This window comes from Cydia amplana, chromosome 19 (assembly GCF_948474715.1).
Source record: "Cydia amplana chromosome 19, ilCydAmpl1.1, whole genome shotgun sequence".
NCBI lineage: Eukaryota > Metazoa > Arthropoda > Insecta > Lepidoptera > Tortricidae > Cydia > Cydia amplana.
In genome coordinates this window covers 3,010,921-3,024,675 of record NC_086087.1, presented here as the reverse complement: position 1 = coordinate 3,024,675, position 13,755 = coordinate 3,010,921, and the positions used below count along the sequence as shown (strand labels likewise).

The window sequence follows — 13,755 nt, the reverse complement described above, 5'->3', positions numbered from 1 at the left end:
AAAATTTATATAGGGAGTTAATTGAAAGTAGTTGGGTTATACACAGATTTTAACACAAAATTTGTCTCTCCTGTGGACAACGGTTAACAGCGTGTGTAAGTAATTATCTTATCTTATGATATGCGTTCATAGAAAAGGAGCGACCCTGTCAATCAAAAAGACAGGCTTAACTTTACTTTGATTTTAGTATGTTATGTCCACAGCAGGAGAGATGTTAATTTGTTTGTATGATCCAATTACACTATTTTTGATTAGTGATTTAGATGCCTTTTATAAAATTAACAATGTGCCTTAGATAATTTAACGTTGTGTGCGTGATTATACAATACTAGCTTTTCGCCGCAGCTTCGCACGCGCATGAGAGTTTTTTTTAATTGTACCCCTTTAGGGGATGAATTTTGAAAAATCCTTTCTTAGTGGACCCCTAGATCTTATAAGGAACCTACTTGCCAATTTTGGACTTTCTAGTCCCAGCGGTTCGGGCTGCGCGTTGATTAAGTCAGTCAGATGGTCATATATAGATGGTCAAAATCACGCACACACGTATATATGACAATAAATGTATATAGGTATAATCAATTTTTTATTGTTGATCTCTTATATAATCGACAATGTTGCCAAATTTTTTGACATAATTAATTGTCTCAGAATATTTTTTGTGCACAATGTATTTTTTTATTTGTACGCGATTGTATAATAAAATAACGTTCATACGCTTTTTATAATCAATTTAACATAATAATTGTAAGTATCAATCGAGATCTGGATAGTTAGTTTTCCATTTTTATATATAGACATTTAAGTTTATAAATTGCAAGACTGGCGTGGGGAGCTAAATAATGTCTACTTTGTTTTTTTTTATTATAAAGTTTCAGAGTTCTTTATGGGTCATATTTGAACTCGCACTTAACACTAATTAACACATTCATTGCCACCCGGCCAAACAAGACATCCGCACCAGGCCACAGCAATTTCTTCATATAAAGGTGTAGTACCACGATCCCGACTATCGGGTCGTCCGGCCTGGGAACGAAATCATAAAATACCCGATAGTCGGGTTTTCGGCAATGAATGTGTTGAAGAGTAAATGGGGCCTAAGGCCCTGAATACTGGATTAGTATTTTTTTTAATGGTAAAATCTATCTGACGAAATATATTGGTTATGTTACCTCTAGTTTGTGGTTGCCCGATAATTTAAGTATATTGATTTTCTACTTTATCTTGATAATCATAAAGTCTAATATTTATTGTATTACAACGTTTATAATATAACTATATTAAATATGGCCTTTATTACGTTTGTAGTAAGGTAAACAATTGTCAATCAAAAACTACGCTTCTCACGCCCCGTCACTAGTTCAAATATAACCAAACCATTCTGTTATGTACCTTATGTTGTATTAGTTTAAGTCCATTAACGGCTGAACCCATGTTAAAAGCTATTTCGTGATTCGTTCTATTGAGCTGGAAATGACATAAAATGTAACCCTAATATTTTGAAATAAAGTTCAAAATCATGATGGCAATATAAAGTAAAAAGTAATATAAAGTAGTAATATAAAGTATATTCACAAATAATAATATTTTTCCATACGTAAACCTTCATTAGGCAATCAAGGCATTTTTTTAGTTTCGATTTCGGACGAGGATATGCGTTGACATGACTTTATATATTTTATAAATTATAATGTAATATTGTATTTCTTACGCACTTAATTACTTTGAAAATGAAGTATTTCTTAGGTAATTTGCATTGCATTGTATCCGCGTAAGTTACAGAGCGCTTTTTAAAATTTCGAACATTTAACCAAAAATGACACTCATATGCTAACATCATTAGTAAAATCAAGCAAATATGCACCTTAATTAAATGTATGGAAGCTTCACAATCGTTCTTCACGAAAATTGTCGTGCAGTTCGTATCGTCCGTTGAAATTTGAACTTAATGCGTTGATACACAAAGTTTATTTTTGCACATTTATACTTACCTACTCTCAATATTGTTTCAAATGTTTTCAACAAATTACTATGTATGTATTGATATAACTTTCTCATATCGATCTAAATGTCACCTACGTTCATTGGAATAAGTTACAAATTGAGTGTTTGTGAACATATGACCTCTCTTATGTCCCAAACGTTATGTGTAGTAAAAGTACACAATGTACAAAGGTGTATGTGATTTTAAACAAAACGAGTCTACGGAATGTTCTATTTAGATATTTTAGACGGTTTTAACTTGGATGGTGTTATGCAGAATATATGCACATACTATTTCATGTTAGAAAAATAAACTAATAGGTTAGAAAGATACCAGTTTACCCGTTCTGTTTTATTCTCATATGATGACAGAAACTTCCTCAGGTCGTTATTTGTCTATACAGTTGTATTAATATAAATAATTCTTCGCAATAAAAAAATAAGTCTTAGTGTCTTTCTATGGAACTTGCTAACTATGTAAACAAAAGTCACTCGTAAATTCATATTATTTGACAATTTAGATAGATAGATAGATAAACACTTTATTCATTTCCACAACTTACATGGTGATTACAAAATTATTAAACATTGGCATGCAGCTTAAATTAAAAGAAAAACTAATATAATTACACGATATGAACAAGAAAACATAAAAGGACATAACCATGTGTCGTGGCAGAGAATTGGCGCTGGCTCAGCATCAGTAATTTCTATATGATATGGCGGTATGTTTACATAGTTAGCAAGTTCCATATAATTACCCTTTTTAAATATTAAAATTTTATTTCGATATATTTTACGTAACACCGTTTCTATAATACTGATCAAAATTATTGTACATAACATGAACTGCTTTGTGATCAGAATGATAATTATGTTACAAGTTACAATGTATACGTGCCTTAATATTTTAGAAGCCATATTTTGTAAATATATTTATAGATTTTTTTAATGTCTTTTATTGAGTTGTTAATCCTTACTACATATAAATGACCAGCTTCTGCCCGCGACTTCGTTTGCGTGGTATGTCTGATAATTGATAAAACTATCCTATGGCCTTCAAACTATCCCCATTTCATCTATATCGGTTCAGCGGGTAGAGTTTTTATGTATGTAGTCGTATGGCACAAGTACATAAAATATAGGCAAGCAATAGAGTATTAGGAATCAACAACACATTTGAGGTACCAATAAAAAAAAGCTTTTATAACAAAAACATTTCTATTCATCTCGTTTACAGCTTTACTATAGAAAAAGTACAGTCAGCACGAAATACACTGAAATTATAAATTAAGTGTTGGTTAATTGTGCATAACAGTTTTCCTCGTAAAGATTAGAAATAACAGATCTGTTTCATCTTTGATTCAGATTTGATTTTGAACTCTCGAACACTCGGTAACAAACTGTTAAACAGAACTGAATCTCAGTTCAATGAACCCCCTAATGTTGAACCTTAAAGCGAGCACATTTCGTCCTATTATCCAAAATATGCAAATGTATACTCTGGCACACCCACTTTTTCAGTAGAAAAGAGCGCAAAAAAATATATTTGGCAGGTCAATAACCTTTCGCGCTTTCAATTCTTACATTTACCGACGTTTTCTACTGACTTAAGTGAGTGTGCCAGAGTATAATAACTAAGTGTGTTGAGGCCATGAAGTCCAATACATTTCGTGCTGAGTCATTACATTGACATTCTTGTAGCATAGTAAGAGATCATGCAATAAAATAATACGGTCAACTAAACAAGCATTCTTCAATATTAATAAATTATTTACACTTAATTATACAACAATGAATAGTACAAGGGCTGACTATGCAAGACGACTTGCTTAAAATTAAATATTTTTAATATTTAAGAGTGTAACACTTTTTTTAAATAGATTTCCATTATTCTCTAGAAACATCCCTCGTAAAAAAAATTATTTGAAAATTCTTGAAATAGATAATTAAAAATCATTAATAGGTTTTCAGAAAAGCTGGACGAGGTTCGACGTTTGGCAATATTTTTCGATGTTGGATGTCCTTGTATGGATATTTTAAATATCATGTTTTAGACTTTTTAGAGTGACCCCAGAGACCGTAACCATGGCAATGAATGAACATTTGAATGAATAGAAAAAGTTGATTCACCCAACTGTGTCGACAATGGGACAGTTACGTACAGAAGAGTGAATTAATTATTAAAAGTTTAACATATTTCATTCGAGTTTCTCCAATTGTGTTGTATTAATAATAGCAACACAGACTGACCATCGGTGAACCTTATGTCTTTGCAATAAGGCTTACGAATTTTCAGGTACCTATCTAACAGTGTGGACGATGGTACAGTCAAGGTATTCAATATCGAATATCTATTTGGAAAATGTGCCTAAAATCTGTAATCTGTATACACATTTAACAATACGTGTCGAAGTCTAGTCAAAGGAACTTTGTCCCTTACCATAAGGACGAGATTTGCTTGTGTCTTTATACGAATAACATGTCAAAGCGTCCTTATGGCAAGCGACAAAGTGGGACTTTTTGCCGGTCAACGACACGTTTGAGTGCCAGCCCAAGTATAGGACGATTTTCAATTGTAAACATGCCTTTACATAACTTTACAATCAAAATTATGACAAATTATAGTGCCGCACTAAGCATTTATAAGTACAATTACTAATTTTGAAATCTCTTACCTCTTTCAATTGTAACTATTGTAAGTATACTGTATAACATATTTTATCTACACACATATCATAAAGCCTCTTGATGCATTCAAAAACCGCAAATTACGGCCAGCATAAGATAAACTCGCTTTCTGCTCGTTTCATAAACCCACACTCGTATTATGCCTTTTATTATGTAGCAGTCACATAAACTACTGCAATATGCAGTGCGAGAACCAGGTAAACAATTAAATCATATTTCAAAATGAGTTATTGCACTTATGCTTAATGTGGCAGTATATTATAGGTTTATACAAAAAAAGACCTTGATATTTTCAAGCGATAAGCGATTGTAACGCAAAAAGCGGCAGAAAATATTTTTTTCATAACATTTAACAATTATACATTTCATCATTAGAATTCTTATGACAAACCACATCAATAATTGCATGCGATATACAATACAATGCCAGGTACTAGGCTACCAATACAGGCTACTAATATACAACGAAATCCATGGATAGATCAAATACCGCAATGTATCAAAAAACGCATACAATATTGGCGAGGTATGACCGGGCCCTTAACGCTTCGCCACACAGGCGCGTTTTACGGGCGGCGCGTGAGCGGGGCACGCCGCATTTACATATAAAACGCTCACGCGCCGCTCACGCTCCGCCCGGTAAACGCGCCTGTGTGACGAAGCCTTTACTTGTGTTGTGATGTCACAATTGGTTACTGTAAATTATTTAAACAACTGCACATTTTCATGACTACAGTTTTATCTGTCATCAGAGACAAGGGAACTGTCATAAAGATTAGATAGTCATTTGTTTTGATTGTGTCTGTGCGCAGTCTCCTATAACTAGGATCAATCAGTCAAGCTAAGCACTTTATAAGGCAACTTCAAGGCTTATTATACAAGCGTTTGTAGGCTACGCCGCTGCCGCAGAATTCGTTCATGATTATCCGGCATAAGAACAAGTGGAAGACGACGATTAGAGCTATAATAGATATCCAGAATAGAGGATTTAATCCGCCCAAACTGTGACCATGTTTGTGCATGGCGATTACATGATTTTCATGCGCAGGGGCTTCCGCTACTTCCACCACATGAATAGCATGCCTCAGTTCTTCCATATGCTGCTGGTCTGCTGTTACATATAGTATAGCTGTTAACGGATCAGTCAATTTCACTGGGAAATATTTCCTGTACGGACCGAGTTGCACTGGAGAGTCGAGACAACCAGCGTCACACGCATAATAAGTTCTGTCGGAGCGATCTAATGCTACAAAAATAGCCGCTTTGTTGTCTTCTTGGACTATTACACTTATGTTAACATGTGTCATGTTTCCATAGTTGACTCTGCGGAATAAAAAGTCTCTGTGCAGTTTAGAAGGATGGATGTTGTATTCAAGATGTTGGTTGCTGAATCGTAAGCTTCCAAAACTTAGTATCATTGCTTGGTTGACTCCACTAGCTCCAGCTTTGAGGAGTTTGTGGCAGCCATGTTTTTCTAATGTCAACAACCAAACACTAGCAACATTATTCAGGTTTTCTAGGTTATTTAAAGGTTTCCATAAATTGAATGCATCTAAAGTTGAATGTCCTCCATAACAGCCCTCAGAATAAGTTAGTGTACGCAGTATTTCAGCTTTTTCCCTTGGTTTTATATGTTCCTCATGTTCATAACTCTGCACTTGGGACAGAATGGAGTAAATAGTAGCATTAATGCGGTCTCCATTAATTATGCCTTGTACTTTTGAGTCTGAAATGTAGAATCCTGTATACCACAGCCCCTGCCAGACTCTGACATGGTTCTCTTTTAGTTTCTTAGCGGCAGCTCTATCTCCGGTTAGAGAGATCACCTTCTCCATTTCTGAAATAGCTTTAGTTTCAACTATATCCTTATGTTTTGCGTATTCTGATTTTTTAATAGGCTGACTGTATTGGACGGTTGTCAAAATAAGTAAATCCAAACCGTCACGAGCATCAATTTGTAATGTATTTCCAAGTTTTCTGCATACAATAGCGATGGCTATAACATTATTGCTGTCTGGTATTTCAAGCATTCCAGTGACTACCTCATACTCCTTTGTGTCAACACCTTGGTGAAGTTTTACAGTTTGTTTGACAGCTGTGGGCCAGTCTGACACCCTGGGTGTTGAAATTTTTACACTTCTAGGTTTATTTGATGGATTGTTGACCCAAATTTCTTGCACAAACAGTGACGGTATCGTTCTGTGAGCATAATACTGATAAGTAATCTGTAAGCCACTATTACTACATTGAAATCTGTTTATGATACCTTTTTTATACTCTGCAACAGTAAATTCCTTCATGTCTGGATCCTCTATGATGTATAGAGGATGATATTTCACGGGGAGCGATAATGTCCGCCCATGTTTGATATTAATATGACTATCATGGTCTAAAGCTAGGCCTAATAGGCCATTACCGACATAAGGCACATAGTTGTGTCGTACACTGGATAATGTAGCTTCGCTCTCAGGTCTCATATAAGTGTCATAATCGCCGATAGCGTCTTGGAAGGGATTTAAAAATTGCTGCTGGCAAAAACTCTGACCCGTCGCCGAATCCTCACTGTTAAAGAACCAGCTCATCAAAGATGGACCAACGTAGAGGAGCAGGAAGATGACCACCAGGAAGAGTATTATCAGCTTCTTCCTCGTCATGGGGCCGTCTGTGAAGCGGTTGATACGCCTTAAAAGTTCTCCGGTTCTCCGACCCATTTCACCAACGTTACCGCTAGCACTATCCATCACAAAAAGGACGTTTTACTGTCTCACTGCCCGTCACAAACTTAGCTATTCTAAACTTTAAGTTAATTCGTTAATAACCATTGTCAATATACTCATAGAAGAGGATTTTTAATTATTGTTTTATTATCAAATTAATCAAATTCACGAATAAAACACGAGATATCGAGCTGTCACACGAGATTCCCCGGATGGTCAGTGTTTTGCCATTTGTTGTTACTAATTCTTCTAAGCAATTTTGTGTTTAAGATTGACAAAATCTAGTGCAATATAATATATTTTAATAAATAAACATTTTCCATTTACATAAATTACAAAAACTTTGTTAAAATCCACGTTTTGCTTAAATTTAATATACGAATTGAATGTCACATGACTGGGAATCCGAACTTACAGCTGCGTTCATAAATTAAAAACGGGTTGCTATTCTAAAAAGGTTTTAGTTTAGGGCAACACTTCACGCAGCCGTCAAGTGCGGTGCAGCCTACGTGACGTGAGTCCGGTTAATGCTCAACCCAGGAATGTACAGCCCAATAATTGGCGTCCACTTTTTTGGACGCGAGTTATTGGGTTGTACATTATTGCCCTGTCCAAACAGTGGCTTCATATTATTGGCACGGACCAAGCTTGTACACCCTGATAACGCTCAACCCAATAATACACGACCCAATAATACGAATCCATTTAGTGAACGCCGAATATTGGTCGCATATTATTGGCCCGTACCGATAATGCTCGACCTGGGATTGCTCAACCCAGGAATGTACAGCCCAATAATTGGCGTCCACTTTTCGCTGCATACCACAGACTATAAATATTTGAAGAGTGATATTCTAGGGATGGGACGACGATTTTTAAGTTTACGATTCAATAATGTTGTCATGCGCAAAAAATAAAGCAAATACTGTACTGGTATTATGATGTATTATAGCTGGTCAACCAAATCTTGTCAGTAAAAAAAGGCGCGAAATTCAAATTTTCTATGGGACGTTATCCCTTCGCGCCTACATTTTTCAAATTTGCCGCCTTTTTCTACTGTCAAGATCTGGTTGACCAAGTACATAAATTATAATTTGTCAAAGGACTGTCTCATTTCAAACATAGACAGAGAGAATCATACTGTCTTTGTCTTACACTAGTACTAGCACCCAAAAGAAAAGGATGAGTATAGTTTATAGGATGAGTATTTTTTTGTGGTAACACTATCGCACCGCCCGCGACCTTGGTGCGTGGCACCCATAAGTGAGAGCGAGAAAGAGATATCTGTCTCTCGCTCTTATTTATGGGTGCGACGCACCAAGGTCGCGTTGCGGTGCGGTGCGATAGTGTGTTATCACTTTTATATACTTACAATTTGGTTTGACCAACTATATATTTCTTTGTCATAAGCCCCCTCCACACTCATGCGCGAATCGAGGCGCGAACGCGAGTGCGGAGTCGATTTCGCAGAGTGAGGAGGGGGCCTAAGGTGGAAGTTGGTGGAAGGATATTATGGTCTTGTTACGGAGCTCCTGGATGTGGTGGTGCAATTTAGGAGGATGTCGTCGGCGTATTGCATGATTGTGGTTGCCATTTTGGTTGTTTTAAGCCCCCTCCAGACAATGTGCGTGAATCGCGGCGGGAAAACGCGAACGGGAGTGTGGATGGGGCTTTAGAGGCGGTCCAGATTTTAAGGCCCCAGTACACAATGGGCCATCGCCGGCCACTCCAAGGGACGCAGCCATGCGGTAGAATGAGATAGCAATATCACTTGCTCCCTCTAACGCATAAATGCGTCCCTTGGAGTGGCCGGCGATGGCCCATTGTGTACTGGGGCCATAGCAGGTAGCATCCTATAGAAGTGGTCTACGCGTGCCTCCGTGAGGGACAAAACATACGCAATGCGACGCTATGATTGGTCGAATTTATTCGTTGCTTACCATAATCCAAACTAAATTATGGTGGGGAATAAAAAAAAATGTGAGACTGTGACAAGGACAAACAATAATAGCGCTTTCGCTGCTACTCCTACTGAAAGTTACATAAGACTATCCCGTTCTGTCAGTTATCCCTACCACTCTTGCCCAATCTTGTTTAATACTAGATTCATGACTGGGGCCTTTACATTATTGGTCCCAGCACTGAGCCCAAGTCGTAACACACTACCGCACCGCACCGATTTTTGCGCGCCCATAAGTGAGACCGAGAAACATATATCTCTTTCTCGCTCTCACATATTGTTGCGGCGGCGGCGCAACGTGGCCTTGGTGCGGTGCGGTAGTGTGTTATGGCTATTATGTTTTCCGGCAAAGATTTCAAGGATATGATAGCCTGGCCACACAAGCACGGAATTTTCATTCGGTTTCCGTACGGAATATCAGGTGGGAACGGGACGTCCCTCTACAAATGCATAGCGCTGTCTCGCTTGCACATGTAAATTCCGTGGGTGTGCGGCCAAGCTATAGCCCCCTCCAGACTCCAGAGTATGGAGGTGGCTTAGCAAAAGAAGTAAGCCCCCATTCGCACGGCAGCTTTTTCAACGCGCGTTAAAAAAGCGTTTGAATGACACAAATGGATACATGTGTATTTATTGACACGACAGCGGTGGCGCTTTTTATCAAGCGTTATTGGATTTTAAACTTTATGCCTTGGTTGTTAAATCGAATTTAGAGTGCGGACAGATTCAAGCGCTTTTACAACGCGCGTTAAAAAAGCGTTTTAATGACACAAATGGATACATGTCTATGAAGGATATGGTCTTGTTTCGGAGCTCCTGGATGTGGTGGTGCAATTTAGGAGGATATCGTCGGCGTATGCATGAATGTGGTTCCCATTTTGGTTGTTTTAAGCCCCATCCAGACTATGTGCGTGAATCGCGATGCGAAGCCACGAACGCGAGTGTCGAGGGGGCTTTAGAGGCGGTCCATGATTAGGTACATTCAGGTACATTACATTATTGGTCCCAGCTAGGTTGCCAGATCGAAAGGCGCTATTATCGGGAAAAAATATAAATTTTTCGGGATTTGAGACTTAAGCCGGGAAAAAGAAAACATTCAAATTAAAGTACCTAATTGTATTAAAAACAACGATATTTTACATTATTGGCACTACGTAAACTGCTCTGTCCATAGACGTTTTTATAACGCTGACGCGCTCGACACGGGTCGCTCGCTCGCTCGACGACAGTTCGGAACTTGAAATTATTGACAGCGTTTTACACAAAAATAAAACGCTAATTAAATAACTTACCATATTCGGAACCTAAAGTAATATATTGAGAGTGGCAACACTGTAGTTAGTCGTATTGTCCTTTTCTAGCATATACGTCCATCTCTCTCTCTCACACCCCCACCACTTCAGGCAGTTGCGTTTGACACTTTTGACAGTTACAAACAACCGCAAATTTCGTCATTGTCTCAAAATTATACATATTTACCCCAGGCAGGATTAAAACTTTAGGTTCCGAATATGGTAAGTTATTTAATTAGCGTTTTATTTTTGTGTAAAACGCTGTCATTAAACAACTGTACCGATATTCGGAACCTAAAGTAATATATTGAGACGTGTTTGTTATCGCCTGGTGGTGGGAAGACGCCAAGCCAATGTGATTATACTGATTATACATGTACTTACATATTATGTATATATAATATTATTATATTATGAGTGATTAATTAATTAATTAATTATGTAGTACACCCTTTATTTTAACACCTGTGAGGAGAGAGGTATTTAGTAAAGCATACAATTTTATATACCATTATATTATGATACTAACTTTACATTTTATATACGTACTTAATGTAGGTACTTATAAATTTTCAACGAAAATAAGTGAGTCACCACAAGGGTGCTATAGTACTTAATTATATGTATGTGAAACTATGAAAAAGAAGATAAGATAAGTCAGTCTACTCTTCAGGGAGCATACAACATCTGTAATATGGAGTGATGTAATTCAAATATGAAAAGATAAAAATCATAAAGTACTCGAGTAGTTTTTATTTATAACTCCCAATTATTGACAAATTTGATAATAATTATCTAGTAAGGTAAGCAGTTGCAGGATATAACAAGGACAAGACCTTTCTTATTTCCAGAATCCCTCTGGATTAAGTAGACGAATATTTTAAATATTCTTTATATCACTCACTACCCACAAAGTTAATATTGGGTAGGTACTTAATAAAATGTCATAGGGAATACTTTTAATGATTTTACTGTATTCTTTTAATGACTGTGAGCCAGTGTGAGCTATATACTTGGTTATATCTATAAAATGCATTTAATCGTTTGTACGCTTTACTAACGCGAACGCGAGCTAATGGACCTAAACAAACCTTACTTAAAATTGTGAAGGTTACTTTGAGAGCTTAAGCCATATCATAATACTCATGTGGGCACTAGTTACGACGCTTTTTGGTGCTCTTAGCGTTCAAATGGTAAATGTAGAATTGCCACAGAGTTTTATCAATTATATTTGTATAGGTGCAGCTCATTCTGCTTATATTCATGTTTAGCTATCATCAAGTGACCTTAATTGTACTCATTAATGTCTATATATGCAGTATGAGTAGTTTACCTTATCTGGTGCCTACTAGTAGACATAAACTTGATTGTTTCTGAACGCTAAAGTGGCTTAATTTATGTAAACCATTCATAGACATAGCTTAATTCTGAATATTGAGTTTTCTCTTTCCAGATTAAGAATAAGGTACTTAATTCGAAACCTTAGCTCATCGCATATGTGTTTTTAACCAAAATGCAAATTTGTGTGTAGTTATGTGTCTTGAGAGAACGGAGGTCTTCTTATAAAACACCGATGAGGAGGTATTTACTTTATTTGATTTTACAATTACGAGTTTAATTCAATATAGTTTAGAAGCGCGAGGGTGTACCGGTACACCGAGCGATTCGGAGCTCACGTGTAGCCTGGTCGCTGGATGCGAACTAGATGAGGACTCGATGAGAACTCTATGAGAACTGTCTTCCGCTGGTCGGGATGGCCGCTTATATTCATCCCGAAACCGTGGGGATGCGTTGTCTGGAGTCACGTAGGCCATGAGAAGTTTCTGGAGCGTTTATGCTGTCGCTGCCATTAAGATAATGAAGAGTCGATCCCGTGGGACCGGCATTAATTGACAACCGCCATAAAATAGGTGATGCATTACATGCGCCTGTACTTGTATCAAAGGGTGCGTTTGTTTATTCCATTAGGTGCGTCTGCATTCCTTCTATCGACGCTGAAGATAATCTTTAATGTTTTGCCGTCGGTGTGTTGCTGGAGGTCGGGGATACGTGGGAAGCGTTCCTTAACTCCTCCCCCCTTAAGAGAGAACTAAGGGTGTAGCTTGTTACGCCTGTGTTCTCGATGCTGCTGCGGCGTTGGGTGCACTTGAGGTATATGGCGCACCCGATGAGGCACATAAATATGCTTATGCTCCACACGCTGGGTATCCAAATATGTTGATGTATGTTTGATTTGATTGTTGATTCTAATGGCTTCAGGTGTATTTGTAAATCTTCATCCGTATATTGGATCTTATCTGTTTTTTGTTCTAAGTGCATCTGTATCTGCTGGACTTCTTCTTTGAATAGATTGTTGGTTTTCGAGATCACTTTAGTATATAGGTTCGCCATCTGTAGTTCACAGCCGGGATTAAGGTGTAGTTTATATGGCCCTTGGATGACTTCGTAAAACGTTTCATTGCAATTGATGGTTACTCGTTGTGGTCCTCTTGAGTATAACAGGAAATTGCCGTCGTTTATTGTTGTGATAGCTTCCTCTTCTTCTAGTTTCGTCGTAAGGCACGTGTGGTTGTTTTTGAGAAGCAGAGCTTGATGGATGCAGTCAGGTGTTTTATTGGAGTCCTTCCACCAAACGTGTTTGCAGACCATCATGGTTTTCTTAGCTTTGCATTGTTCAGCACTTGGGTAGGCGTACCATGAGTTTTTAATGAGGATTGAAGGTTTTTGGATTTCGAGGATTAGACCATCATGAGTCGGGAAAGGGATGAGGTTGTATGCATTACCACTTTTAGCTTTAATTTCCGCTATTTTTGCAACAAAGTGTATGACATTACTAACAGTGTAAACCATAATACGATCGACTTCTACATTGTTTGCCTCCTCAAAAATGTCTTTACAAGGTATTCCTGGCTTAGCTAATGTTATGCCTAACTCTAAGATATTAATTATATCTTCCATTAATATAAAAGTAGTTAAAATATCAATATTTGCCTTATTAGTAAAACTTATGTTGTACATAGTGTTTAAACGCTTTGTAATGCTTTTAAGCCTTAAGTCAACTTTGTTAATAGTTTCGTTTAAGTTGTTAAGTAATGTTTCTTGGTTATTTGTAAGGGTT

General features: G+C 37.3%; 1 protein-coding gene across 1 annotated transcript; it reads right to left on the bottom strand.

Moving 5' to 3' along the window:
• Positions 1 to 5,448: 5,448 nt before the first annotated feature.
• On the bottom strand, positions 5,449 to 7,594 carry LOC134657030 (uncharacterized protein KIAA2013 homolog). The gene has a single exon (XM_063512584.1). It carries the CDS (start codon positions 7,410 to 7,412, stop codon positions 5,535 to 5,537), a length of 1,878 nt encoding a protein of 625 aa, XP_063368654.1. The 5' UTR covers positions 7,413 to 7,594; the 3' UTR covers positions 5,449 to 5,534.
• Between the last annotated feature and the right edge of the window lie 6,161 nt (positions 7,595 to 13,755).